This window comes from Amia ocellicauda, chromosome 15 (assembly GCF_036373705.1).
Source record: "Amia ocellicauda isolate fAmiCal2 chromosome 15, fAmiCal2.hap1, whole genome shotgun sequence".
Taxonomy (NCBI): Eukaryota; Metazoa; Chordata; class Actinopteri; order Amiiformes; family Amiidae; genus Amia; species Amia ocellicauda.
Window position 1 is genome coordinate 13,359,109 of NC_089864.1, and position 25,925 is coordinate 13,385,033.

General features: G+C 41.0%; 1 protein-coding gene across 1 annotated transcript in view; it reads right to left on the reverse strand.

Annotated features, from left to right (window-relative positions):
• large1 (LARGE xylosyl- and glucuronyltransferase 1) overlaps positions 1 to 25,925 on the reverse strand; it is a 55,584-nt gene that overhangs the window by 3,267 nt on the left and 26,392 nt on the right. The window contains exons 3-12 of the mRNA XM_066723983.1: positions 21,751 to 22,049; positions 19,459 to 19,541; positions 16,908 to 17,031; positions 16,465 to 16,636; positions 7,332 to 7,436; positions 5,982 to 6,094; positions 5,137 to 5,262; positions 4,681 to 4,836; positions 3,287 to 3,450; positions 571 to 849 (exon numbers count right to left, since the gene is read on the reverse strand). Coding sequence (XP_066580080.1) covers positions 571 to 849; positions 3,287 to 3,450; positions 4,681 to 4,836; positions 5,137 to 5,262; positions 5,982 to 6,094; positions 7,332 to 7,436; positions 16,465 to 16,636; positions 16,908 to 17,031; positions 19,459 to 19,541; positions 21,751 to 22,049 — 1,621 coding nt within the window. The remainder of the gene's footprint in view (positions 1 to 570; positions 850 to 3,286; positions 3,451 to 4,680; positions 4,837 to 5,136; positions 5,263 to 5,981; positions 6,095 to 7,331; positions 7,437 to 16,464; positions 16,637 to 16,907; positions 17,032 to 19,458; positions 19,542 to 21,750; positions 22,050 to 25,925) is intronic.

The following is a 25,925-nucleotide window of genomic DNA, read 5'->3' on the forward strand; positions in this document are numbered from 1 at the left end:
CTTTCACACCAGTGCATCCATTTATAGGACAAGCTTGATTTTAGAGCGGCTGACTATTTATTTTATTGTTTTTTTTTTAATGAATTCTGTTTCTTTGAAGGAAGTCATTTGAATCCTGTCGGTAAATGGTTTTCTGAAAAATCACCAGCCACTTCCAAATATATGTTGCATTTGGAAATTAAAGTTAGCAGCTATTAACACAAGGCCATAATGTAGGTTGATAAAGATAATTAAATATATGTCAAGTTACTCCTTGACAGCAGGAATATAAAGTGCTTCACAAGCAACAGATGGATGAAAACAACTGCACTGAAAACCTTTTAGGGGTATCGATATCGTGCTAAAACACGACACGATTAAAACAAAAGATAAAAAGATAACTAGAACACTTAAATGGGTTTGAATTCAATCATAATGGATAAGAGCAATTTAATAAGAATGTCTCAATGCAGTCTAGAATTTCAATAAACATGAAGCAATTACAATACGAGTTAACATTAAAAAAAGAGAAATGGGAGATTGACAGTTGGAGAGACAGTTCCACAAAGTGGCCCAGGCTGAGAGGCTTACCTGAGGTACTCGTACAGGCCGTACATGGGCAGAAAGTCAATGTCAGACAGGAACATGTACGGCGTGTTGACCTGCTTCATGGCCACGTTGCGCAGCAGGTTGACGGGGTAGAACTGGCCCTCCTTGTAGACGATGTGGTAGCCCACGTTGGTGCGGCTCGACAGCACCTCGGAGCCCTGGGCGTAGCGCAGGAACTGCTGGGCCTCGGCGTCCGACAGGTACAGGGCCAGGCTGATGGGGCCCTCCCAGTGCTTACAGATGGCCTCCAGCATCTGCAGCCTTGCCCAGAGACACAAACGGACTCTTAACAAGAGGACACTGCGCACAAAATGCTCACAATGCCTTCGCTATCGGCCCAGGAAAAAGTAGACCTGATTGGGTGTCTTAATTCAGTTAATCAACTGTTTCAACAAGCTATTTATTTATTATTTATTTAAGGATATTTATTTATGTGCTCTGCAGGGTAAGCATTTACTTGACTACCTGGGATTACACTGTTAAACCCACAGCTCTAGTGCTGGACAGGTTTTTAATTATATCGTCACTCTAAATTACCAAAGTAGGTAAATTATGTAGTAAAAAAGTCAAAATGACCATTGTATACAAGTCTTAGCCATTGAGGGTTTAAAGATTTGTATAAAACCCTCAGACCCTCATGACCAGGCAAAACATATTTCATCCAAGCACTTAAGTGGCTACACTTAATCTTAACCCCCACTAATGGGGCAAAGTCTATAAGAGCAGTGTGTTTTCAAGCTCTCCCCATCAGAGAAGGAAGGAACCAGTCTTACAGCACATCTGCGAGGCTGTGTGTGTGTGTGTGTCTACTTATCTAAGTCAGCACAGTGGCACAGAGGTCAGCGTGATTGAATAGCAGTTGGTCTATAAAAGTGTAATAACACGGCCGATTCTGTTAGTGTAATGAATTCATAAATAGGTTTTTAACAAGGTTCTGTTTCCTGACCCCAAACATATGCATCTCTCTGCCCCATTTACCAATGAAGCGTCAATATCCCAGGCTGTGGCCATTAGCACCAGATAATTGAGCACAAAAACAACTGTGATGAAGAGGACACTAAATAAAGGAAAAGGTCAGTCACCGTATTTGGTGATGATCACTTCTGAGGAAGATATAAGGGCTATAATTTAGGCCCCACAAAAGACACGGCTGAATTAGAATAACCCGAATAACCTGGTGGAAAGATGGCATTCAAGCATCTCCAATGTCACAGATTTACAGAACAATGATGTTATCAACCTACTAGGTAATTATAAAGTATCCCCTAATAACGAGGGTTAATTATGGCCATGGTAAAACAGGTCCACATATATGTAAATATTAAGCACAACAGACAGATTGAGTACGAAACATCAAAATATAAGCTGTGTGATATAACCTCTCATGACATAAATACACAAATAAGGCACTGACATAAGATGAAAATAAAAGGCAAGGATTATTCTTGAGGTGACAGAGGACAGCATTCATTATGAAATTAATAGCTACTGTGATCAAGTGTACTTGGAAAACTTGTTAAATAATAGCAAAAAAGGTCACATTCAACCCATAATAACAGATCAAGTAAATGAACCATGCTGCTCTGTGAGAAACTACAGCTGCCACCTCAAATGGAGGATTTTTCTTCCTCTGTTACCTACACTGTACTGACGACAGCAACACCTGCTAATATGAAAATTGCATCCCTTGGTTCCTACTGCACTATTGAGTGGAGATTAACATTTCAAATGCTTTAGATCTTTGATGCCTTCCCTGATTCTGATTCTTAAATATCAAAGGGCATCCAACTTTCCAATGGATTTTTAAGTTCTGCTTCAGTTACCTATTCCCACAAAAAAGAAAAAAAATCGAAAATTTGATTTTCAACACTCTCTGATTTATTGAAAAAGACAGTACTGTGGTCTTCATTAAAGCTGATAACATCTGATCTGATTTTTTTTTATTTTTGTAAAGCTAATCAAATACATATTCTAATAAGTCCCAGAGGGCCCATTTTTATTAGTAGGAGAAGCAGCAATGAAGCATGGAAAGTCTCACAAGCTTCAACCTGAGTTGCCTGCAAGATTTCAGCGCTTGAAAACTTCCCAAACTGAGGTACAGTGAGGGGAAATACTTCAAAAGAGTCTTTTAAGTGAATTCATAGCTACCTTATTTCTTAATCTGGTTTTGGAGTCTAAATTGACTGAATATAATAAGTGTAACACTTAGCCTGCATATAGCAAGCTCAGAGCAAGCCACTGATCATCCTGCTTGGAGCTGATCCATCGGAAAAAATGTAATCAGAATTTAATGAAGGAACAAAACATGAATTTAATTATTTAGTTCGGACAGAACTTCATATAACAATCGCACACCTTGAAAATCACAATAATGTCTTATGTTTGCTCCTTACTGAGACAATTTTAATATTAGCATTACATTTTTGTCATGTGGTGCCTGCTAGCGATGATTAAAAACATAATTATAATAATTAAATATGATCAACATAACTGGGGCATTACATTATTTCAGTATGGATGTGTAGGTGATATGGTGTCCATACACTCAAAATCATCCAGCTTATTGAAATACTAGTTTTCATTTTTTTTAAATAATGCATTTTCGGACAGTCTAAATGCATTAGCACAACAGCAACAACTCTGGTTGGCTACACGGGACAATAACGACAAATGAACAGCTCGGCGACGCGGCACATACCGGTCCATGGAGAGCTGAGCCACCAGAGTGACGTCGGTGTTGTCGGCTGCCGGATCGTACTCGAAGTGCAGGAAGTAGAGGTGTGTGCGGTGCACCGTGAAGCGCTCCCGACGGAACTCGTAGCAGGGGTCGTCCTCATCCAGCTCGGACAGCTTCTTCTGGAGCTGCGCACAATCAGGGGACAGGTCAGTCTTCCTCCCCCGTTTCCACCGCTCAACATCAGCACCAAACGTCTCCGTACAGGGGGTAAGCGTAGTAACAGCGGTCAAACTGCTGTTCCTGTACTGCAACTTGAATGGACAGGTGCATGTGACCAAAATGACTAAAATGACCAAAATGCCCGGGCTGTTGCCTGATACAGAGGATGGCTTTCACACACAGACAAAAGCGTGCTACACGTTTGAACATTTCTTGTTAATATTTCTATGTAGGAAAGACCAAAGCAAAGAGGCACCTAGGCAGCACCCACAGTAGTGGCTGAATGTGAGTAGATTTCACATTTCGCCAAGCTGTGAAACTGGCAGCAGTGCAGGGTGAGTGACAATGATATTGATTACAGACGGGCGTTTTGCCAGCGAGGACAAGTTTTCCTCTCCTCGAGTAGCTCTGCTGGCTCAGCGCAGTTCTGACCTATATAAAGTATGCAGCTCTTTGTCTCTCCACGGGGGGACTGCCCAATTGTACACCGGCACTTAACGTCATTAGACTATATTGTAATTGTAGCACAAATTGACTGGAGGAATGTGACTATTAATCTTTATCTCCAAAAATCTGCCTGAGTGTCTGCATCCCCTAATTCAAAAGAGTTCTTTACCTCATCGTAAAGTCCCCCGCCGTTCGTCTTAATTGGCAATGTGTCAGTGCATGGTAACAGCTGCAATTCTGTGATGTGATAGTGACCTGTGATAGTGCGCCTTTCATTTCCTGCCGATTGAGGAGGCCGAAATGTGCCGAGGATTTGTTTGTTTCATTGTGATACAGCACCCCCCCACTGATCAGGCATCTGTCCACCTCACACTGAAGACTGAGTCTCAGAAACTCATTATCAGTTGGGTAACCCTGTGTTTTGGTCATCGCGCTTAATAAGATTTCTTAATGTAAAATGAACATTGATGTTTATATTTTAATGAACAGGTCATCAATAAGAAGAAGGCTTGGCAACAGTTAAAGGGGCAAGGGTACTTATTTATATTTATAGTTTCTATTTTTATTATTCTTAAATTGTTGGTGAATTAGATACAGGTCTTACAAAACTGCTGGTGGCTCATTTTAGAAAGACTGACAACATGACAGCCTCAACTGAGGGGAGCTGTGGAGCACTGAGGTCTGACTTGATGTGTACAGATCATGCCCGCCTTTCACTGCGCCAAGCCGCCCCTGGTCCAGTCTCTTACATTCTCGCTGTTGAGGTCGGCCTCGCTGGGGCAGCCGAAGAGCTCCCTGCGTAACAGATTACCATCGTACTCCAGGAAGGTCAGGTACAGGTTGCGGAAAAACTCCACATGCTTGTTCTTCACCCGCAGCTTTTTGGGGGAGTTCCAGTGGATCACCTGCCCAGCAGACAAAACATCATCATTAGTAACACATTGGAGGCATGTCAAAGCACCTGTAGACACCAGCATGAGAGAACTACGCAGGGTTGCACTGGCAATCACTCTGTAAAAAATAACTGATCTGGACAGTAGTCTGTTCCACTTCCACCCAACTCCACACTATACCAACAGAAGCCATTTGATAACAATTTTAGTGTGATGGGTTTCAGGTGCTTCGAAGGTTAAAAAAGTTTATTGAAATAGCGATTCTGCAGCCGAATGGGAGAGAAGTTTTCTTCCCTGGGAGAAACTACTGACCTTGAGGTCGGAGACATCCTTGTAGCACTTCTCCGAGCGGGTGTGGTCAGAGAGCTGCACGTTCCAGAAACAGGGCAGCTGGTAGACCAGGAAAGGGTTCTGCTTGATCACGGCGTTGAAGATATCCTGCAAAACACAGCCTGGTTAGAGAGCCTCCACGGAGGGAACGGGGGATGATTATTAGATGTTTTTCTTCTCAAATGATGAGACCCTTAGTCCACTTAAGGGAATGGCTTGAAACAGGGAACAGCCACGGCATAGCTAATGAGACCTGAAGATGGAGATGCCGTGTTAAGCCAAGGACGAGACGGGCATACAGAGCAACATTTGGAAGGTAAGGTATTCCAACAAAATGATGTGCGTAATTGTTACACATACTATCTTGAGCGCTATAGGGATTTGACAATTTAATGAACAGGAAAATATAACTTGGTCTGGTAACAAAGGCATATGAAGTTCATTAAAATGGAATGAACACAACCCATGGCACAGGATATATGTCCACAACGTGCATACATCTTGGATACTTCAGTACATTATGAGCAACAATGAAACTTTAGTGTATACTGCTGTCATATTGCTACTAGCAGATGCTACAGCAGTTAATTCACTGAATAAAATAAACATTTACAACCAGAATGTTATTGCGAATCTCAATGACTGGGTAGAGTCACTGATGAGGAATTCGGTTAAAATAAAGCATTGTGGGTATTTGTTGAAGGACTTGCATGGCCCGGAGTGGTTTGGGAGGTGAATCCATCCAAGATGGATACAAATGTCTAAGCACTGTTACAGAGAGAAAGCTACAAAGAGCCTATTTCCATCTCCCCCTTTCTGCCTCAGACCTGATCGGCCAGGGAAGTCGACAGCATGCTCATCAGCTCCCTCTCTGCCGTCAGTCTCCACATCTGCTCCCATTTGAGCTTCCGGAGCCTGTCCAGAAGCAACAGAATCACACCTGCAGGACACAGACATGCAGGCGGTGAGGAGAACAGCACACTCGCACCTCTGGCACAATGTTCGCTTACTAAGACTCGGGATTTGTCCGCCAGCTGCAGCCATGGGCAGAACGGGGCTGATGCACAGCATGCGTGTGGTGTTATTTCATGCTAAATGCCGGGGGGGGGGGAGGGGGCAGACAGCAGAATGCCTTCAATTTGTTATATTCTTTTTAATTCTGAATTCTACAGAGTTTTTACAGTCTAGAATTACAGATCAAAACAGTACAAATTACAAGTTCAAAATTACATAAAATATACAGTTAGTACAAGCCCTACATCCTAGATGTGTGAGCTAATAATTGCAGACAAGATGTGAAGTCATAGTTAACAGCTCAGGGGAAAGGGACATAGGAGTAATCAATATAAACAACCATCATGCCCTGGGGCCAAAAGGGGAGGACAGACACAAGTGATGTTTTAGCAGCAGTGCCTACAGGATGTAATAGGGATAACCAACTACATTTATGGAGAGCATCTTTGGATTGGACCTAAAGGCTGGCAAAGAGGAACACACAGACCTAGAACTATACCTACTTGTCTCTAAAAGTTAAAAGCTCCTGTTTCATGCTTTTATAGGTGAGTATTTATTATGTGGAATGTAAAAATACATCATCTTTGATAGCCTGCCTCTCATATTTCACATGGCACAGTGACTGCTGCTGAATTCAGAAACAAATGAGGGAAAGTACACTTTGCCATATCAACTTAGAGTTACAATTTATGAGGCAAGACTTTCTTTGTTTTCCATCCATTTATTCAGGTCTCTATTGTGACAGCTCCATTAAGGATTTGTATAACAGACGCCACTGTGCGCTAATGTTGTTTGAAAAAGGGAATCCACTTACAAAGTATTAGTAACTCTGAATGTCAGACTTAAATGTGTGTGAAAATTATTGTGTGACAGAAATAAAGCAATTCTCACTCCTTTGGCGAGCCGCAATTGCCAGCAGATTTCAGCAGCGTGAATTTAATTACTACAATTTTAATGCGAGGCTCACATCTGTTCCTGTACATTACAGTCCACCTGACCACAACCCGAACACCAGATGCATAAAGAAGAAACGCATTTAAAAAGCACATATTGAATGTCAGTGAGCGTCTATATTTTTATGTTTGGTCCCTTTACTGTCCGTTGGGGCTGCTGGCTACAATGGTCTATTCTGCGGAGAGGAATGGACCTGGGTCTGCACTCACCAGTGTTAAAACCTCTGCCCAGGGCTGGCCAGGGACGATGGTTCTTCCACAGGTTGCCCAGGTACCAGTCGCTTTGGTTCTCCACCAAACCCAACACCTGCTGACCTAGGAGGACACACAAAAAGGGAAGTATTGGTTAGAGAGACTTTCTGTGTGACTGCATAAGAGTGAAGTCTGAAGCCTAAGTCTGAAATTTGACCTGCATGCCTTTTTGGTTGTGGTGTAGTCTACACACAGTGCTTAAAGGTCATGTGTTCTTGTCTACCTGATTAAAACACCGTGATTTTAGGACTACAGTATTGTACCCGAATGAAAAGGGGAAAAAATTTAAATGAAAAGATAGCTGTTTAAAACTAAATGCTACAAATAGAAAATTGTACTGCATTGTTCTTGTTCATGTTTAGTTTTCAGTGATGTGATGATTTGTGCATTGAAAGCGTAAATGCTCATGGAAATATCTCTGCCGGAGATTGAAACCACTTGAAAAGTGAAATATTTATTTCTCTTTTCCTTTAGAATGGTCTGAAAGTGAATTATGTAGTCAGATTTGTCGGTTAAGACCAGTTTCCTGTGGGAGATCCTCAGAGCTACCCCCCAGGATGACCTCCAATAAGAAGCAAGATTCTGCCCTGAATGTTAAATTCAATGGTTTTGGCTGAATAATTCCTTAGCAATGAAACAAATGTTTTTACAAATTTCCCGTTTGTATCTCCTGTCCTACAATATTGTATTAAATATGTTACATATTTTAAAAACATTTATGAGAACTAGATTAGTGTTGTCCTCTGTACACCCTCCGTGACTGTATAGCATCCACGAGAAAGTGTTGCGAGATTCGGAAAGGGCAAGAAGAAAGAAGATCGCAACAATTAAATGGTGGAGATAGAAAGTTGAGAAGCACAAGAGACACAGCAAAGATGGAGAGATGAGAAGGGGAGAGGACAGAGAAATTGGAAACAGGGAGATAAAGAGGGAGGGGGCAGACAGTGGGTTTAATGAAGGCTGCAAGGAAGATTAATGAGTACCTTCTGGACCAGGCAGTGCTGGGCAGACAGCCTTTAAATAATTTAAAAACAACTTCTCGCTCCTGCTCTTAAGGTGACAGGAAAGTGTGACAATTAAGGAGCCAAAAGTGAACTGACTTTTAATTGAGAGGGGAGTTTAAAGGTTGTTCCTGGCGATTAGCTTTAACTGATGAACGTTCCTCTGCTTTTTTGAGGTCAGAATGATTTGGTCAAATATGAATCAGAGGCATTCAACTGCTGTTTATTCCTGCGGTAGTTCTTTCAATTATTCATGACTTCAAATGAAGCCTAACCACATTTTGTGAAAAACAACCCCTTGAGTAGTGGCTTTCATATCACACATCCCAGTTAGAAATAAACAACAACAACCAATATATACAAGTACTATTAATCTGCATTTAAAAACATTTCAGAAGGCTTGCAGTTCTGTATTGAAAATAACAGAAGAAATTATGAGAGCAAACAATGGAGTACATGAATAAATACAATGGGGGGGAACAGGTTGATGCAAAATTAAAATAAGCTTCAATTTCTGAGATTGTTTAATTATTCATTGTACATGTATATTTGTTACTTTCTAACGAAGCAAACGTTGTATTTTATCACGTAAGCCAGAGTATATTTTTTATTTACCACTCTTGTTCATTCTATGCCTAGTTAAGGTCCAACCAGGTAAAGGTTAAAGATTAAGGACTATGTACTATGAGCAACATGCATCAAAACCTACAACTGGTTGTTTTAAGACTGTCAGCAGTAAAAACACTTATGTAACTGCTTTTTAAAATTCTATACTATACGATACTATACCTATCAAATCACAATTATTATATTATTTTAATTATCTAACTGATCTTCAGTTGAAAGATGAAAGAGCTTCTACTAAATGGAACACACACACACACAGGTGTATCTGAGTCCTTGGCACTAGGTAACTTGCAAAATATTGTATTGGTTATTGTATTAATTTATTTTCATTCGGTTTCTTACAGAATCATAATGGATTGTCTTCTTACACATGCTGCTAAAAAGTGAGTCAGGTTCTGGCTGGCTGCTATGGTTAAATAATTATTCCCAAACTCAGGATCTTTTCAGACTGAATTTGAACCTTACTTTTCATATAAAAATATCCCACCTGAAAGTTCAAACTGAAAGCTTGAATTAAGAACAACTGCACAGTGAAAAGCCATCAAAAGACAACGTCTCTTTGAATAGTCAGCTGGCAATCTTATTATTTGTAAGCCTTCGGAAAAGACTTTGCAAAGACTGGTGTGACCCCATTTACTGTGAAAATGTTAACAATGAGAACATTATTAATTCCCCACTTACAATGACAGGCACTAGCGAAGGGGAAAACCACACTCTCCTTAATCACATTAGCAGAGAGCAAAGGTTAACCAGTATGTTATTCATGGCACCCCGTAACTTCCATGTAGGCACTTGGACTTCCCCCACGTGTTACTTTTGTTTTCTAATTATAGATTTATCTTTCCAAATCCCACACATGGTAAAAAGAAAGCAATTAATCAATACAGCTCTGAAAGTGACTCATTACTAAAATGGAAACCTCAGCACAAACAAACCATATTTACATATATTACACTGCTTAAATATATATTCTTGTAGAAAACCACAGCTTATTATGATTTTTTTCTTTATGTCTTCCCTGTATTGTCTAGCACTCTGCTATATCAGTCATGCAAGGTTTAACAGAGCCTTATAAGCAGAAACATCATTAAGCAGTCTAATACTGATGCCAACTCAGCAACTCAGCGTATTCATTACCAACACTCTAACTGTACAGTATTGGGAAACTTGCTCTACTGCAGGAGTCCTACATTTATACATTGCTAGTGTCTTCATTTTAGCCTCTACCAAGCCTGCTCCGAAATAAATTAAAAGTATCCAGAGCTGTAGCAATCAGAGCTGCTTTAAGATAAATAAATAGATAAATAAATAACCCCATCATTTAATTAAAATTGGTCCTCTGTGCATCTAGACAGAATAACTCCTCATTTCAGTAAGTAGACATCCTTAATTTACTCTCAGTCTATCGCAAGGCATTCAGGATACCCACCACAGGACTCCGTCCCCCACCCCCAGCCGAGCCTCCCTGCCTTAGCTGGTGATTAAGAAGGGACTCGAGGTCTAGCAGCGGGGACAGCCACCGTGGGAAGATTAATGAGCTCCAGCAGCCTTGCTGCGCCGCACTCCGCCTTGAATAATTAACTGATAATCTAAGATCTAAATTTCAAGGTGATTCTCCATTGCGAAGTTCTTAATATGGGTGCACAGGTAATTTAATTAAAAAGCTTTTTTTGTTCCCCTATTCTCCTCTCTCTCACTCCCCTTCTCCCTCACACTCGCAGCAATAGCCTGGGAAAAAAGAAACCAGGCAAAGCTAAAACGGAGACAGTGTACCTCATAAACTAACATGATTTATACATGAGGGGCTGTAGTCGTGGTCATATCCCTGCTAGGCCTCTCACCGCCATACACAGCCGCGACAAGTTTGGGGCAAGTACCCGAGGACGTGATTCACTATTTCCTGCATCATCCACATCTTTCAGAATGTTAAAATATCGTCATTTTAGGAGTTCTGTTTTATTATAATTATTTATTTTTGAGAATTAAAATGTCTTTCCCTTGGAGATATTTAACGTGTATGTATCGGAGGGCCTATGTACATAGACTTTGATTGGCTGATGGATATCACGGTTGCAGTCCTCCCTCGTCATGCAAGAATATGAGGATGTGACGTCAATCTGTCCCGAACCTGTGCCCCTCTACCAAAAAACTACTCTGGACAGACAATGGTGTCAGAAGAGATCCGCTTGTTATCACATCACTCAAGTGTGAACCCAGGCAAGGCTACAGCCAAGCTAAAGTGGTGCCGTGACATTCAGAGTAGGATACCTTAGTCCGAGGCGACAAAAAGAGAAATTGAACAATGAGACTGCAAGGAACATACAGTATATCTGAAGAAGACACTTTAATTAACTATATAATAAACTGTACTAATATGTGAAATGGAGCATTAAGTGTTTCTCTGGAAAGATGCCACCGTGAAACTGGACTCCCCCACACAGTGCCAACGATAATATCAGCCACAGGCGTCAAATTTAAAGCCACCTGACCCAGGTCCTGCACTCTGTTAAAACACCGGTAATTGGGTAGGGAGAGTGGCTGTGCACTGATTTTATTATTTCTGATTTCGAACTCCTCAGCTGCATTAATACTGGGAGAGACGAACCTGGAGAGATTGAGTGCAGAGGCGAAGGTGTGCAGTTTAATAATGGGATATTTACAGCAATCCGCCTATCAGCCGGTGATAGGGAGCCCGGCAATGCCCTCGGCCTAATCGCCTCAGCGGGCCGCTGCCACACGCCGCTTGGAGAGTGCCCCTTCCCACGGTATCCGAAATGGGATTTTGAAATGATATGCAACCTCGCTGGCCTCAATTTTCATGACAAAAGAGGATAAGGTTCACGGAGTTAGGACTTGCCAATTGCTGGAGTAATTCCGAAGGGGGGAAAAAAAAACAAAGTTTAAAATCCTAATGAAGAAGATGGCCGAATGCTTAGGAGACATACTACACATTGCACAGCGGGGAAAGGGGGAGATGAGATGTGAGGGAACATGTCTCGTGGTATGTCCCACCACCTTCCAAAGGCCAAACAGCAAAGAAATGTGTTTTCACAAGACAAATGAAGGATGTGTTGTTTTTACTCGGTGAAAAATGTTAACAAACCTGATATACACATATGATATCATTCGAATTTGACCTGAAAATATGTTCTTTAAAGCTTTTTGTGCAATTGCTTGTTGTATAGAGCAGTATAAAGAGAGATCTCTCCAGCGCTGACATCATTTAGAGTAAGATCTATGTTTAGCATCATGTTTGTTTATTTAAACACAGGGAACAGGTGCCTTCAATGTGTGCGTGTGTGTGAGTGAGTCAGTGTGTGTGTTGGGGGATTTATTAATCCTCTTCCTTTTTAAATTTCACATGCACTGCTACTGACTGCTAATTCAATAGTGCCACACAATTCTAAAATGTGGATACTCAAAGTAAATAACAGTAATTGTCTGGTTTTCTGGGCTGGCCTTGAACACTCTCCAGTATTCAAGGATGAATAGGACAATGACCTTTATTAAAAAAAGCAAGCTTCGATGATTAACAGATTCTCAAACAGAGCTATTTATGAAAAAGGTCAGAACCCCAGAGGCAGCGAATGCAAACCCGTGGCAGACACAGCTCCCAGCGCTATCCAAGTATTTCAGCTCTGGCAGGACAGGTGTATCTGCACACGCGTGGCTCGCATGCATCCTGAGAGGCGCAGATGTGTCAGCTGGGGTGCCATTTATCTCGTGTGTGCAGTGTGAGGGACTGAGTGTCATGAGTAGTCATCCACACTGGAGGACCCAATGCTGAGCTGACAGCAAGAAAACAATGTGGTCGTGGCAGGTCAAAGGGCAACGCTCTGAGAATCCGAGTCCGGAACACGTTGGGATTGAGAAATCTGAGCAGGTCTTGTATAGTCCATTTTTAGCACCGTGGGATGGTTTATATGCCGCCTACTCCATAGTTCTCAGGGAAGCGTAGGATTGTTCCCTTTTCAATTGCTAAAGAATTTTAGTTAAATCAATATTAATTTAAAAAGAGGCTGCCTTGCAAACACTGCAGTATTTTGTTCTTTTGCTTTGAAAATGTAAATATATTATTCAGAGCAATAACAATGATGTACAGCACAGGTTCAGGAAACCGGATGAATGATAAGTCTAATGAAAGCACATTCATGATCACGTCTACCTTTGTGGGTTATGCAGTACATTTGCATTCTTTGACTGGGAAGGCTTGTCAATCAGGATGATATATTAAAGGATTTATTCACACTGGAGGAAAATAAAATAGCAGTTGATTTACTCATGTGACAATGCCACTCTTGAATTTTAATTTGTGCCATTATCATTTAATTATTATACCCCAGCAATGCAAATCAGGTTTTAACAATGACGTATTTCAAGAAACATTTCAGTTCTCTGTTCAGTCCATCTGAGAGTGAAATGAAAGTATTTTAAACTGGGGTAATAAGGAATTATCTGGTCTGATTTAAGGATGCTGCCTTACAACCTATCTGTATATTATACATACATACATACATACATACATACATACATGTAAACAATTAATTTACTCACAGATACATTCATTATATCTGATGTATTGCTGTATGTTTGGCAAACGTTTTGTATTTTTTAATAACTTAATTCTCCAACATAAACAGTGTCAACAATATGAATACCTTTAATCAGCTGACTGGGATTTAGTGTTCAAAAACTGTAACTATTCATACCATAAACATTAAATTGCAATAAACTTCAGAGCGAAATGTTTTTGCGATATCATAGCATGTATTTGTACCAAAAAAAGTTAATGTACTTTGTAACGGCACTGTATTGCAGTCCTTTCTCCAGCAGGATTTTTCTAACACTTTTAAATGTCTTACTGCTTCAAACAATTGATCCTGTATGGCACTTTCAGACCCACATTTAATTGTCTTCCCAAGGTAAACACATATTCTGTCTGCAACTCTCACATTGATAGCCACCGCCATTATTGTAATTACAATTTCAAAACGTAAGGCTAAAGCACAATTTATGCTTCTACGTAGCAACGCAGAGCAGGGGTTTCTGGGTAAGCATAACCGGCAGAGGCTCACAGAGGAGCCAACGCACACTCCTCCGAAAATCCCAAAAGTGTGTGCTGCGGTGCTGTGTGTCAAGCAAGCGCTGATTGGTTGAGCAGGGAGATTCAGAGCGCTGCAGCCAATCGCTCAGTGCTGGGGTGACTGGCGTACAATGTATGTACGCACATGCATAAATCAGGCTTAAGGCTACCTAAGGGGACATAACAGTATGTCTGCCTCTTACAATGAGTGACAGTTTCAAAGTGTCAGCGAAGTATAATTCCAGCAAAGTATAAACCGTTTTTATTGAAGACAAATCATTAGGACATGGGAATTCTAATGAGGCTCACAGTGTCCTAGTCCCCTTCAACAAATGGCAAACCTGTAACCTTACTGCCCCTTGCAGAAGCCCTGTTCTATCGGGAAACAACACAACCTGTCTCAGAGGCCCTGTCCCAAAGAAACCAGTCCAATACTGCAAAAGGTAAAGCTGTCAATCTCTTCGAGGGAAGAAAGAAGAAGTGCAAAGTTCAGAATTAGCATGACTTTCGACATTTTGAGAGTCGTGGGGAAGGGCACACTTCTTTAAAGCTCAGGGTGCCGTCCATAACAAAGTGCAGAGCCCTTTCTGACAGGCAGCCCAGGGCTCACCCACTCGGGCTTTACAAGCGAGTGATTAAGGAGCAGACCCTGCTGTGAACACAGCTAATACTGACAGCTAATGGCTGTGAGGGAGCTCTGAGCTACAGTGTCCCCACTCAGGTTTTTACCATACGCCAGCCAATTGAGTCTCAAGGGGACCTATAAAGAGGGGTTGGGGTGGCGGGGGCTGCAAGGGGGGTAAGAGAGAGGAGTTAAGGAAAGATGGGCTCTACAAATGTATTACTAATTAAGATTCTGCCAGACCCGTGCGTTTAATATTCCCCCGCTGGCTAGGAAGGTTCATAAATCTTTCCGAGTCCTTGCTGTGCTCGCCTCCTCTCATCTCTGCTACTATACAGTCTAATTAGAGCTGACGCAATCCACTTTTGATACTGCGGTACTGCTCTAATGTCCCATGTTGTGATGAACAGGAATGCCCAATACACCAGGGTCTCAGATGCTGTTGACAGGTCTAAATGCATTGCTGTGTGAGGCAGTGGGTTAATGCTCCTGGTGTTACACAACAGATAAGCCACATTATTCTTCAGAGAAACATGCTTAGGACTTCTGACTGTTGTCAGTCACCACTTGCTTTAAAAATTATATTTTTCTGTCATCTCTTTGTGTTTTGTAAAATAATTATATTTTTTGCATTGCTAAGACACACAGCTACACAGCAGGGAAGTCACAATGTGAACACCCCCTGACCGCCCACAGAAGCCATATGTGGTTTACAAAATGACGTTGGTTAACCAGATATAGGATGCTAAATCTATTGGCTCTGTGCTTGGACATATATGCCTGACTAGATCAACTGAATTAGCCCTTAACATGTAGTTCAGAATCCAGTCCCTGCTCTGGTAAACTGGAATTGGCATCTTTGGTCTGAGCCTCACTTCCAGAATTTGCCTTGTGTTACATTGGACTGAAACAAGATATCTTAATTTAGCAAGTCAATTATTTGTAACGCCCTTCTCCACAATTTTATCCATAGCTGCAGTGCTCTCTATCATATAATATCACTTATAAAATATAACTACTCAAGCCCAGATCAAAATTGGATATGCTTCATGACATTTTATCCATCTGAAGAATCATTTTATTTCTGTCTTGGTAAATAAAACAGTTGATATTCTGCATGACAATTTAGTGCAGTGTTAGAAAATGATGTAAATGCAGACCTTCATACACCACAAGCTGTGAAGAAGAAATGTGTACCCATGTATATATATTGACAGCCTTCAAACCCACTAATGGGGAACTAACTTCTCCACATCTGCTTTGCAAGCAAGAGGTTATGAGATCGAATGTTGGCAGGTAAGGGAAATATTGGAAGAGTCACTAGGGGTATAAAATAAACATAGGCACTCAATTAATGATGGGGAAAATGAGCAAGTAGAGCATTTCTCTAGCCTGGTGCCTCGCAATCCTGGATTCTAATCTAACTCAGATGACAAACTTCTTAAATTATCACATTAACTCCTTGCTCACACTATTATAGTTAACAGTCTGGCAAAGTGTGGAGGCCGAGAGAAAGAGGGATGCCACGGTCTAAATCGAACGGGTGTTGGAGAATGACATTTTCAGAGTAAGCAGGCACTGTATAAACCAGAGTCCAATTTACACTGGCATTTCCTAAATGTGACGGTAATAAATGAAGCTAAGATGACAATGATAGAGCTGAAAATGGTGCCCTAAGGAAGTTGTAGACCCGGTGGTTGGGTTGTCATCAGACTTTGGTGAAGAGACAGGAAAAAGAACAACAAAAGGATGGGATACCTTTGAATTTATGGAAGACGGCCCAGAGCTCTGCGATGTCAGTGGCGAAGGTGATGTCCGTGTCCAGAACGATGACTCTCTCTAGAGTCGGCGGTAGGGTCTTGGTCAGTACCAGCTTCATGAGCCCATAGATTCCAGAGTAATGCTTGTTGGGGATCCAGGATACTTCGGACTATAACGAGATAACCAGCTGTCAGTGACACTATGCAGAGAGCAGACTGAGACACTTGCTTCACTGCGATTGCTCCTTGGTGTTTGTCACGGTGCCTGTCAGTAGCTTTCAGTAGCTGTCACACTGAGGGTATGAAAAATTCAGGCATTCGAAAACTGTCTGCAGTCTGTAAACCGAAACAGGAAAAAAGAATCCTACAGAAAAAGATAAAATAACAAAAGCTTGGATATTTGTGAGAACACAACGTGACAGGAACCGGGACGACACTGACCTTGAGTTCGTCTGCATCGTAGAAGTCGACACGCACGGCGGGGACCATCCAGGTGTGGAAGAGCGAAGCCAGGATCTGCTGGGCGATGGAGTCTGTGATGAAGTGGAAATGGAGGGGGTTTCGTCTGAAAAACACAAAGTCGTTATTTACAGGACGGACGGAAGGACACGAAGCACCCTGTCAACGAATCGTAAAGTCATTAAAATGCTTAAAACTCTGTTTGCAGAACAAAGTTTACAAAGAGTGTCTTGAAAAGTGGCTTTTTGTGTTTCAGTTTACTCTGTTCCAATTCAGTTATAACACATGGAAATTTATTCCAAGAGCATACCTGTTCTTGCTTAAAAAAATGCATAGCAGGGAACAGTCTGACAACCTCAGTGACAACCTGGAATATTTTGATTTTGACAAAAGATAGCAGAGTTATCCGTTGAAGAGAGCATAACAAAATACAAACACTGCAAAACCTCTTCCCTCAACAGCAGAATGTTTCCACGTATGGATTACTGAAGTATAGGAGTGTTTACATACATTCTTGTGCCTGGGAGCCATGTCAGTCGAGTCGATTTTGAACCAAATAAAAACAACCAGGAGTGCAGAGAAAGAAATAAGTTACAAATCTTGAGTTGTCCTAATACATTTGCACGCAACTGTATATGGTATGTATGTGCATGTGTGTGTGTGTGTGTGTGTGTGTGTGTGTGAGAGATGCAAGTTAAGTGAGTCAGATGTCAGGAATCCAGCAAGAGAAATGAGTCAGATATTGGATTTATATTCAGAAAGAAAGACAGAGACTGAGAAAGACAAAGAGGGAGAATGATAGAAACCAGGACAACACATCTGATAAGATCATGCACTGATACCAGAGATCAGAAACACCCTTTCCATTTGCACAGCTGGGTGGAAAAAGGGGATTGCTTTGGATGATGGTACACTTATGAGTTATGTTGTAAGTCGCCCTGGATGAGGGCGTCTGCCAAGAAATAATAATAATAATAACAATAACAATAATAATAATAATAATCATCATCATCATCATAATAATCATAATGAGACCTTTTCTTAGTTGATGTCACTTTCATACAATGACTTGATATGTTCAGGTAATTCACTTGGGTTTATAAAGAATAGAAAATGGCATAACCCATGTCCTACTATATCTTTTGCTTTCAAACATCTGACCCTTAATATGTATTTTAAACGTTTTAAACCCACAGTTGCATTAATCGTTTTGGTTTCTATGGATACAGATTGTGCACTCTGAACTTGTTTTAGTGTGGGCGTAGCAAGGATAACAGTACAAATCCTACATATTGTTATTATAAATAATCTGTACTCTTGATAAATACTAAGGTAATGTAGCAGGGACTTCTTATGACTTAATAGATTAAAATATTGTATTGTAAAGCACAGTTTATCCAAGAACCACCTTTAACAAAATATCCAGAAGATCTGATAAGCTGAACGTTATCTTGATATAGACAACAGATGAGTCATACATGTGAATGCCTGTTTTTTATACTGAATGTCATCTTCATCAAAGCGTTTCAGACAAATGAATGGCATGAATTCACCTTTGACATGCAGAGAAGCTACAGAACATTCTGTCCTCCCAAAGATACAAAATAACCAACAATATTTGGTTTCTACAGTGTATTTTAATATGACATATAAATCTATAATGCGGGGAGCCTTCTTATGTAATTTAGGGATGGACAGTACTCAATTATGTCTTATTTCTTCTCACCATTACAAGAACATACATTTAAGGGTGCTTTAAAACAAGGCAGATGAGAAACATAAAAGCTAATTGGGGAGAAACAGAAAGGTAAATGTCTGATTATCTCTGTTTAGTAATATGCTAAAGAATAAAGAAACTAAATTGAGTCATGGAAATTAGTTCCACTTCCTGCTACCCGGCGCCTCCATGCGCCTCAGTGCAACAGCTGCGTTTGTATGGTTGGTACACAATTCAGTGGGAAAAAAATCAAAATCATAATCTAAACAAAAACAATGGGAGTCCAGCTCCTTCAGGGTTTGTATCCTGATAAGTAAGCAATTAAGTCAATGGGAAAGCATATTAGATAAACTAGCTTTTTATGGCACATGTAATAGAATCTGTCTGCATTACAATTTTGCAGTGCAGAAGGGGATATTGGATACAAATATATGTGTGTGTGTGTGTGTGTGTGTGTGTTCCACCTGAATTACATTCATAAGGTTAATAAGAAGAAAGAGATCCCATGTCTGTACAGTCTGGTCTAATGTTGAAAGAAAGTGGGATAGCAGTTTGATCTGTGCTTTGCTACAGATGACATGGAGTAGTTGTGACAGAGTTGCAATAAAGGATATGTTGCCTGGTAACTAAAGTATAAGTAGTGGGAGGCACCAGGAGCAACAACAGTTGGTCTTACTGACAATGTGGAAGATAGCGTTCAGGGGCAATATGCCATTCTGTGGTGAAGAGATTTACTATCTAGACATAACAGTTTTCTATTGCAATAGCTGAAAAAAGAGGTAAATAAAAAGCAAGGAAACAGAGGATGAAAAGTACCTGTGAAAAAGGACGGATTTCACGAGTGTTACAACATCCCGGCTGGCATTGTACCCGGCACAAACAATAGCCACATGGATAGTCTACAGAAGGGAAGGATACAAAGAGAAAGAGAAAAGACATCAGTATGCGTCGGCCATCACAGTTGCGCTCTGCCATGTGCAATCCCCAAAATAAGATAAGCTGCTTGCACATGTTGCTCATCAGTTGGATTGCTGGCTTACCTTGGTTCATAGCTGACAGTCACTTCGTACACTGTTGTTTGCTAAAGCATAACACCACTTGAGCTCTTGTGGCCTAGCAACGTTAGGTGAGACTCTGCTCAGTGTTACTTGTTACCAGGCTGATGTTTAAAATGGGCTCTTTTACGACAGAGGATCAATTCCACTGGGCCTATATAATTGCAGTGGCCAACACGATGCTAGTTTGAGCCCTGCAGCTGAAGATATTCCTACATTGTTAGAGAGAGAAAAGGATTAAAGATCTTTGAAGACCGAACCTGGCAGTGATTTTTTGCCCCACATGAACTGAATGACAAAACAGAGGTAGAGCTAGAGAGTTTAAGAAAACGGGAGTGTCATGACTCATAAATGCTAAGGGGATCATATTATGTTACTTAGACAAACAAACACCATACAGATTTCTCTCTGGGTCCAAAACACGAATTGCAATGTTAGCAACACAACAAAATGAATTAGTGTTCCAGGTTCAAAACACCCTGGATAAGGGCGTCTGCCAAAAAATAAAAATAATAATAATAATAATAATAATAATAATAATAATAATAATAATAATAATAATAATAATGACAAGTTTCACCTTTTCAATTATTGATCAACTCCTTCCCTGTTCTCTGTGAAGTCTTTCACTTCAGTTAGTGTCCATCCCTTTAAAGACCACTGAATTCCTCAGCAAAAAGAGAAGCAGGGAGGTTGATAACAAAGCACTGGGCCAGAGATCGCATTGGATTTCAAATCTGCATGAGCTTAAAAGAGCAAGAAATTAATCTAACGAAGGTCAACTTTCTGGAGGTTTGCCATCGACTTAAATTTGACTGTACGTGCTTTACTTCTGATAAGAATTAGTCCTTCTAGAACACAGTAGTAGACTGAGACCCTTTTAAGAGCTCAATTTCCTGTAAGGATAATATTATAAAGACTGTTATAAAATAAAACCGAAAAATACCACTGGGTTTAAACTGAGCAAGCTTACTGAGGGTGGCTTCTCTCTAAACTTCTGTAGACGGTCTCCTCAAGCTCCCATTGATATGAACTGAGTGACAGTATCTTGAGTTTCAACATTTTCAAGCACCCTGATGCTTCTATTCATTATATGTCTGCAAGTCAAAATATGTAAAGGAAACGGCAGTTTTTCAACACTCTAACAGGTTTGCGAGCATGAGAATGTGCCTTCATGTTCACAAACATAGAACTCAATTAAAACCCTTCGCTTGTGCACAGAGCCTACCCAAACATCTGGATAGTCAGAGAGAGCAACGCAATTGAGTCATTATTGATTTCGATTTCTCCTGCGCAGCTCAAATCTGTGTAATATATCAGACATGAATCTAAAAAATTTCAACCTTCTTTTGAGTCCTTCTGTGGTTTACGCATTTATACCAGATAACAAATGGAGCATCAGATACATCACAATTCTAAACTAATTCTATTCTAAATCAGAATTCTTTTGGCCTTACTGTAAGACAATTTCACTGTTAATTGACAGTGCGGCTCATAAGTACTTATTTTTCTAATACACACACCCACGAAAAGACTGGAGCGGTCAAAGATTATAGCAACCACATAAACTGACTAACTGATTATGCATCACTTATTTAGAATAAATGTTATTGGAGTCTGAAGTGCCTTTTAGGAAATGTGGAAATAATATCTGTTGTCATTCTCTCATTAGACATTTGGTGAAACTTTAACGAACTTCAGGTAGGTACAGTGTTTTATTTTCAGGGATTTCTGTCCATTTAGTGTACTGCACCGATGCAAAATCACTTCTGCAACTATTTAACATCCTCAGAGTCTTCATATCTTATACCTAATGATGGGGAAAAGCTGTCCCCAGATACAATTATTTTGAAACACTCTAAAATGGAATGCAGTTTTATGGAAATAAATGCACAGGAATTTGTTAGGCCTTCAGTAGTGGCCTCTTGAGATGACGGAGAGCTTTACATACATTCACATATCCGAGTATAAAGCTTCCAGATTCTTCTATGGACACAAAACGGGATACCTCTGACCTCCCTTCTCTCACATGCGCAGAGTTTCCCATCCTTACCTCACACTTGTCCACGGGTGGATGCTGGGCACAGTCAGAGCCGTTGCCCGCGGCCCCTGAGCGCTGCCCGTCGCTGTCCCCTGTGCCCTCCTCGGTGGAGTAAGTGCGTGACTGGTTGCCATGCCTCCTGTGCGGCGCTTTGTGTAGAGGGCCTCTCTGCGGCCGGCTGAGCTCCCTGCGCAGTGCCCTGTTCTCCTCCTCCACCTCTCGCACCCGCATCTCCAGAGCGAGCCGTTCCCGGGGACCAGGCAAGAGCGTGGCGGACTGTGGCTCCATGGGCGACAGAGGAATGGGCTTCACTGATGGACCAGAGAAAGAGAGAGAGAGAGAGAGATAACTACACCAATGAGTGACAGCCACAGTCAGCTACTCAAGAGTGACAAGTAGTCCACTGGTCACCTTTTAAATTGCCCTGTAAGATACTTGAATAAATGAACCCAAAGCGTGCACCTCAACTTTCTTATCATTTGCATTGCCAGCGCTGAAAACAAGCGACTTTATTTCACAGAGGGGTAGGTAGAATGTTTTCTTGCCTAATTAAGAACTCAAGTCTGAAAAAAACAACTAGGTCAATTCGTTGACAATAAATTATATATTTTCTTAAAGATGCCAAGTTATAATAGCTCAGTTTTAACAAACATATGGAAGTTACATTCAATATTCTGACACCATTGCTCTCTGGGGAGGGGAAATAAATCTCGGGCTTCCTTTTGAATCCTAAAATTAGCCTGCATCTTGTTGCTAGCTGTGCAAAACTAAAATAGTCTGCTTACATAAAAATAGCACTCTTCCGTGAATGATGTATTAATGCGGCTTTAAATATCGGATACACATTTGGTAAAGAATAATATTTCGAAACAACTTGGAGCACAGAGGAAAGGTTTCATAGCTTGTGGTGGACGTGGCTGTAATTACAGGAACACAATGAAGTCTCTCGAGGCGCGTTTTCAGTGAAGATGGCAGAGGAGAGCAGTGAATACCCAAGACAGGAGCCGCTGGTATTATTATTATACTTATCGATCTGGCTTATAAGATCAATGATTTTCTTTAAGGCATCCTGACTCATTTTTGCACGCTCACAACACAACAACACAGTTTCGTTTCCTCGGGGACTAGCATGGTACCTGAGCCCTTTAGTGGGTCAGGTACTTGACAAAGAAGAAAGATGTACACAATCCAAAAGTAGCTAAAAGTGCAGGTATATTATCACACAATAAAGCAATACATGTTACACAGGGCATTTCCACAGGTTATTAACCGTTTTGTGTCTTTCTCCATAATGAGCCTAAGCCACAGAGGAGAATATATTAGCTAGCAGTTTGTATATAAACCACAAGAGAAGAGGTACAGAAATTAAGATCTATTTATTTGTTAGCAGTAATCAAATGAGCAATATTGTCACCACACAGTTTTTTTATTTCTGTTGTTGTTCTCATAAAACCATTACCTCTGGCTGTTTTTCTTAATCCATTACATACCGTTTTCTATTCACTTTACAGCTTTCAGTCCTATTGACAGAACAAATGTATTTGGGCATAGTGCATATACATTCTAGACATTTGCTGGCTTTTTTCATGGAGGAAAATAAATCGTGCTCTTCCTAGGGGCGATACTGTGTAAATGTTTTTCAAAACCAGAAGTATATTTTGGAACGTATGTGGTTTGTGGGATAGACCTGCGATTTGAAATAGGTTGTACAATATTGAACTTTCTTCCGCTCCACTGAGCATGCTTAGCCCAAGAGCAGAGCACACAGAGAAGAAGGATGATGGGCTGCCTTTTCCTTCATTATCTTTGGATTTTCCCTGCCATCTGTCAACACAATCAGGCGAATCCTGTCTAACAAAAGGAGACAGGAGCAAAGGAATAAAACAAAAACCAGAAACAAAAAAAAACACCCAAACCTCAGTCTAATCCGTATTACCACTGCTTACATGCAGAATTCCAGCTGCTTTTTTTTGCTGCCCTCGTACCACCCTCTTGAAACAAATTTAATTAAAACACACAACCATGAACAGATCTGAGGGAAATATTATCTGTTTATTAAATGCATTGGATTCATTCAGACTGGGCTTCTAGGATTGCAGTCACAGAGCTGGAAATCAATTCCTGTCAGCGAGAGGCCGACTGGCTGTGTCGCCGGTAGGAAACGTGTAGCAAAACGAGACAATCTTGTGTGCCTTTTATGTCTCAATATTGGGGAACGTGGCTTCTCACTGTATATCTTCACTGCCCTGTTCCCCCTTAAAATAACAAAAGAAAACAAACCAATTATTCTTCTTCCCGCCTACCTTTTCAAAAGTAATCAAATTATTCAGCTTAACTCCACCTGACCTAGGGGGACAGAGGACACACATGCAAACACGCAAACACTCCAACATGCAAACACGCAATCAATCACTCACAAGCCCTCCCAGGCATGTGTTTGGTATTTCAATCACTGCATTTTTAGTCACACTCCAATCCAGAGAGTAAATAATGGAGCCCACTTTCCTCCTTCTGACACACTGGGAGGATTGCAAGACGCTGTGGATGGCAAATCTCGACACAAGCTCTTGCACTGTAGACAGTGCGTTTAGGGTGCGTTCCTCAAACCAATACCAACAGAACACGGTCAGTATAGTGCTGTCCATGGGGAGACCCAGACTCTGTCCAAAGTCCAACCCATGCTCTCAATGTTGTAGTGAACATCAGAGCAGAGGCTCGTGAATGTTTTGACTATATCATGAGGTGAACGCTTATTCACAATTCACAGAAAGTAAGGCCATTAAAAATGTCCCCACTTCTTTGAAACCTTTCCACACATGATTTAAAGACTTTAAAGTAGAGCACTGACAAAACAGTATGACTTAATACATTATGCAGGACTGGGGGGCATTAAAAGACTTGAAATAGAGTAATTAATTAGTAAATTAATCTTCCAATTCATAAATTAATGCAAGCAGACATGCTGCACTTCTGCTTGAGTGGAAAGTTCGGGAGAGCAGGAGTCAACGTCTCTGTGCATATCCCATGAGCCTGTGCTGTCAGCAGTGGCCATTCATTACAGGAAATAAACAAATACAGAAATGCCAGTGATTATAAGACTCAAGAAAGTACATTACTCTTATATATTTTTTTATAAATCTTGAGGTACTATTTATTTAAATTTAAATGAGTTAAGCCAATTCAGAATCACCAAATTTCATGCTTTTCCACTTCACATGCTACAAGGTTTTAAGACAATCAACCAGACAATAACTTGTTTTGAAGGAGAGCTTTTTGAAATACAAGTATTAATTTTCTCCTGACTATTTAATTTCATGCTCCTCTGGAGTTTCAAATAGTAAATCCCACGTTCAGTAGATTTGAATACTATAATCTGCTTAGAGGGAGGCTGCCGGGGTGCTCTGTAAGAGGGTTCAGGTGTGAGTCGGAGAGCGTGTATGGGTATATATTATCTTGCATGCTGCTCTGATGGGGGTTCCAGGTGCATCCCTGATGACACTCAGGTTACCTTAATCTGACCCAGAGGACTCTTACTACTCCTGCCCCAGCTGGGGCTCCCTTGATTTAAAAATTAAACTACCAACGCAGAGGAGGACAGCACAATATACAGAGATAGAAAGACCGGGCCAGACGGGCTCAAAGGGGCCAGACGCATGACAAGCGAGCCTGTGCAAGTAAGGCATTTGCATTCAAAAGAGTTCATGGCAGGTGTTTGATAGGCCACTAAGCTTTATCTGAACACTCATGGTTCCCAAGGTGTTAAAAATGGATAAGCTGTCAGGGAAGCAATAGCAGACTGAAGAACAATGAGAAGATACGATGTGTTCCTCAGCATCCGAGAGTGAAGAGCTAGCGGTGCAATGCAGATACGTCTCTGTGACAGGCAGGACAGAGCAGTTCTTTGTTAAAAATCGTGGTGCCCCAACTGTTAGCCCTTAGAGGAAAGCAACATGGAAAAATGAATCACTGTCAAGTGACATGCCAGTCCTTAAAAACTTCATGTTTAATGTGAAGAGGAGAAAATATGAACTTCCCTATAAAGATAGATTGGACTCTGCATTGTAAACAATAGCAAAGAGTAGCCCTTGCTTCCAGACAGGTTGAGGACCAGGTCTGCATAAAAACAACAGCTGTGCCCAGTCCTTGTTTACAGGCAGGTTTGTGAATGAGGCCTGCATCCACACAAT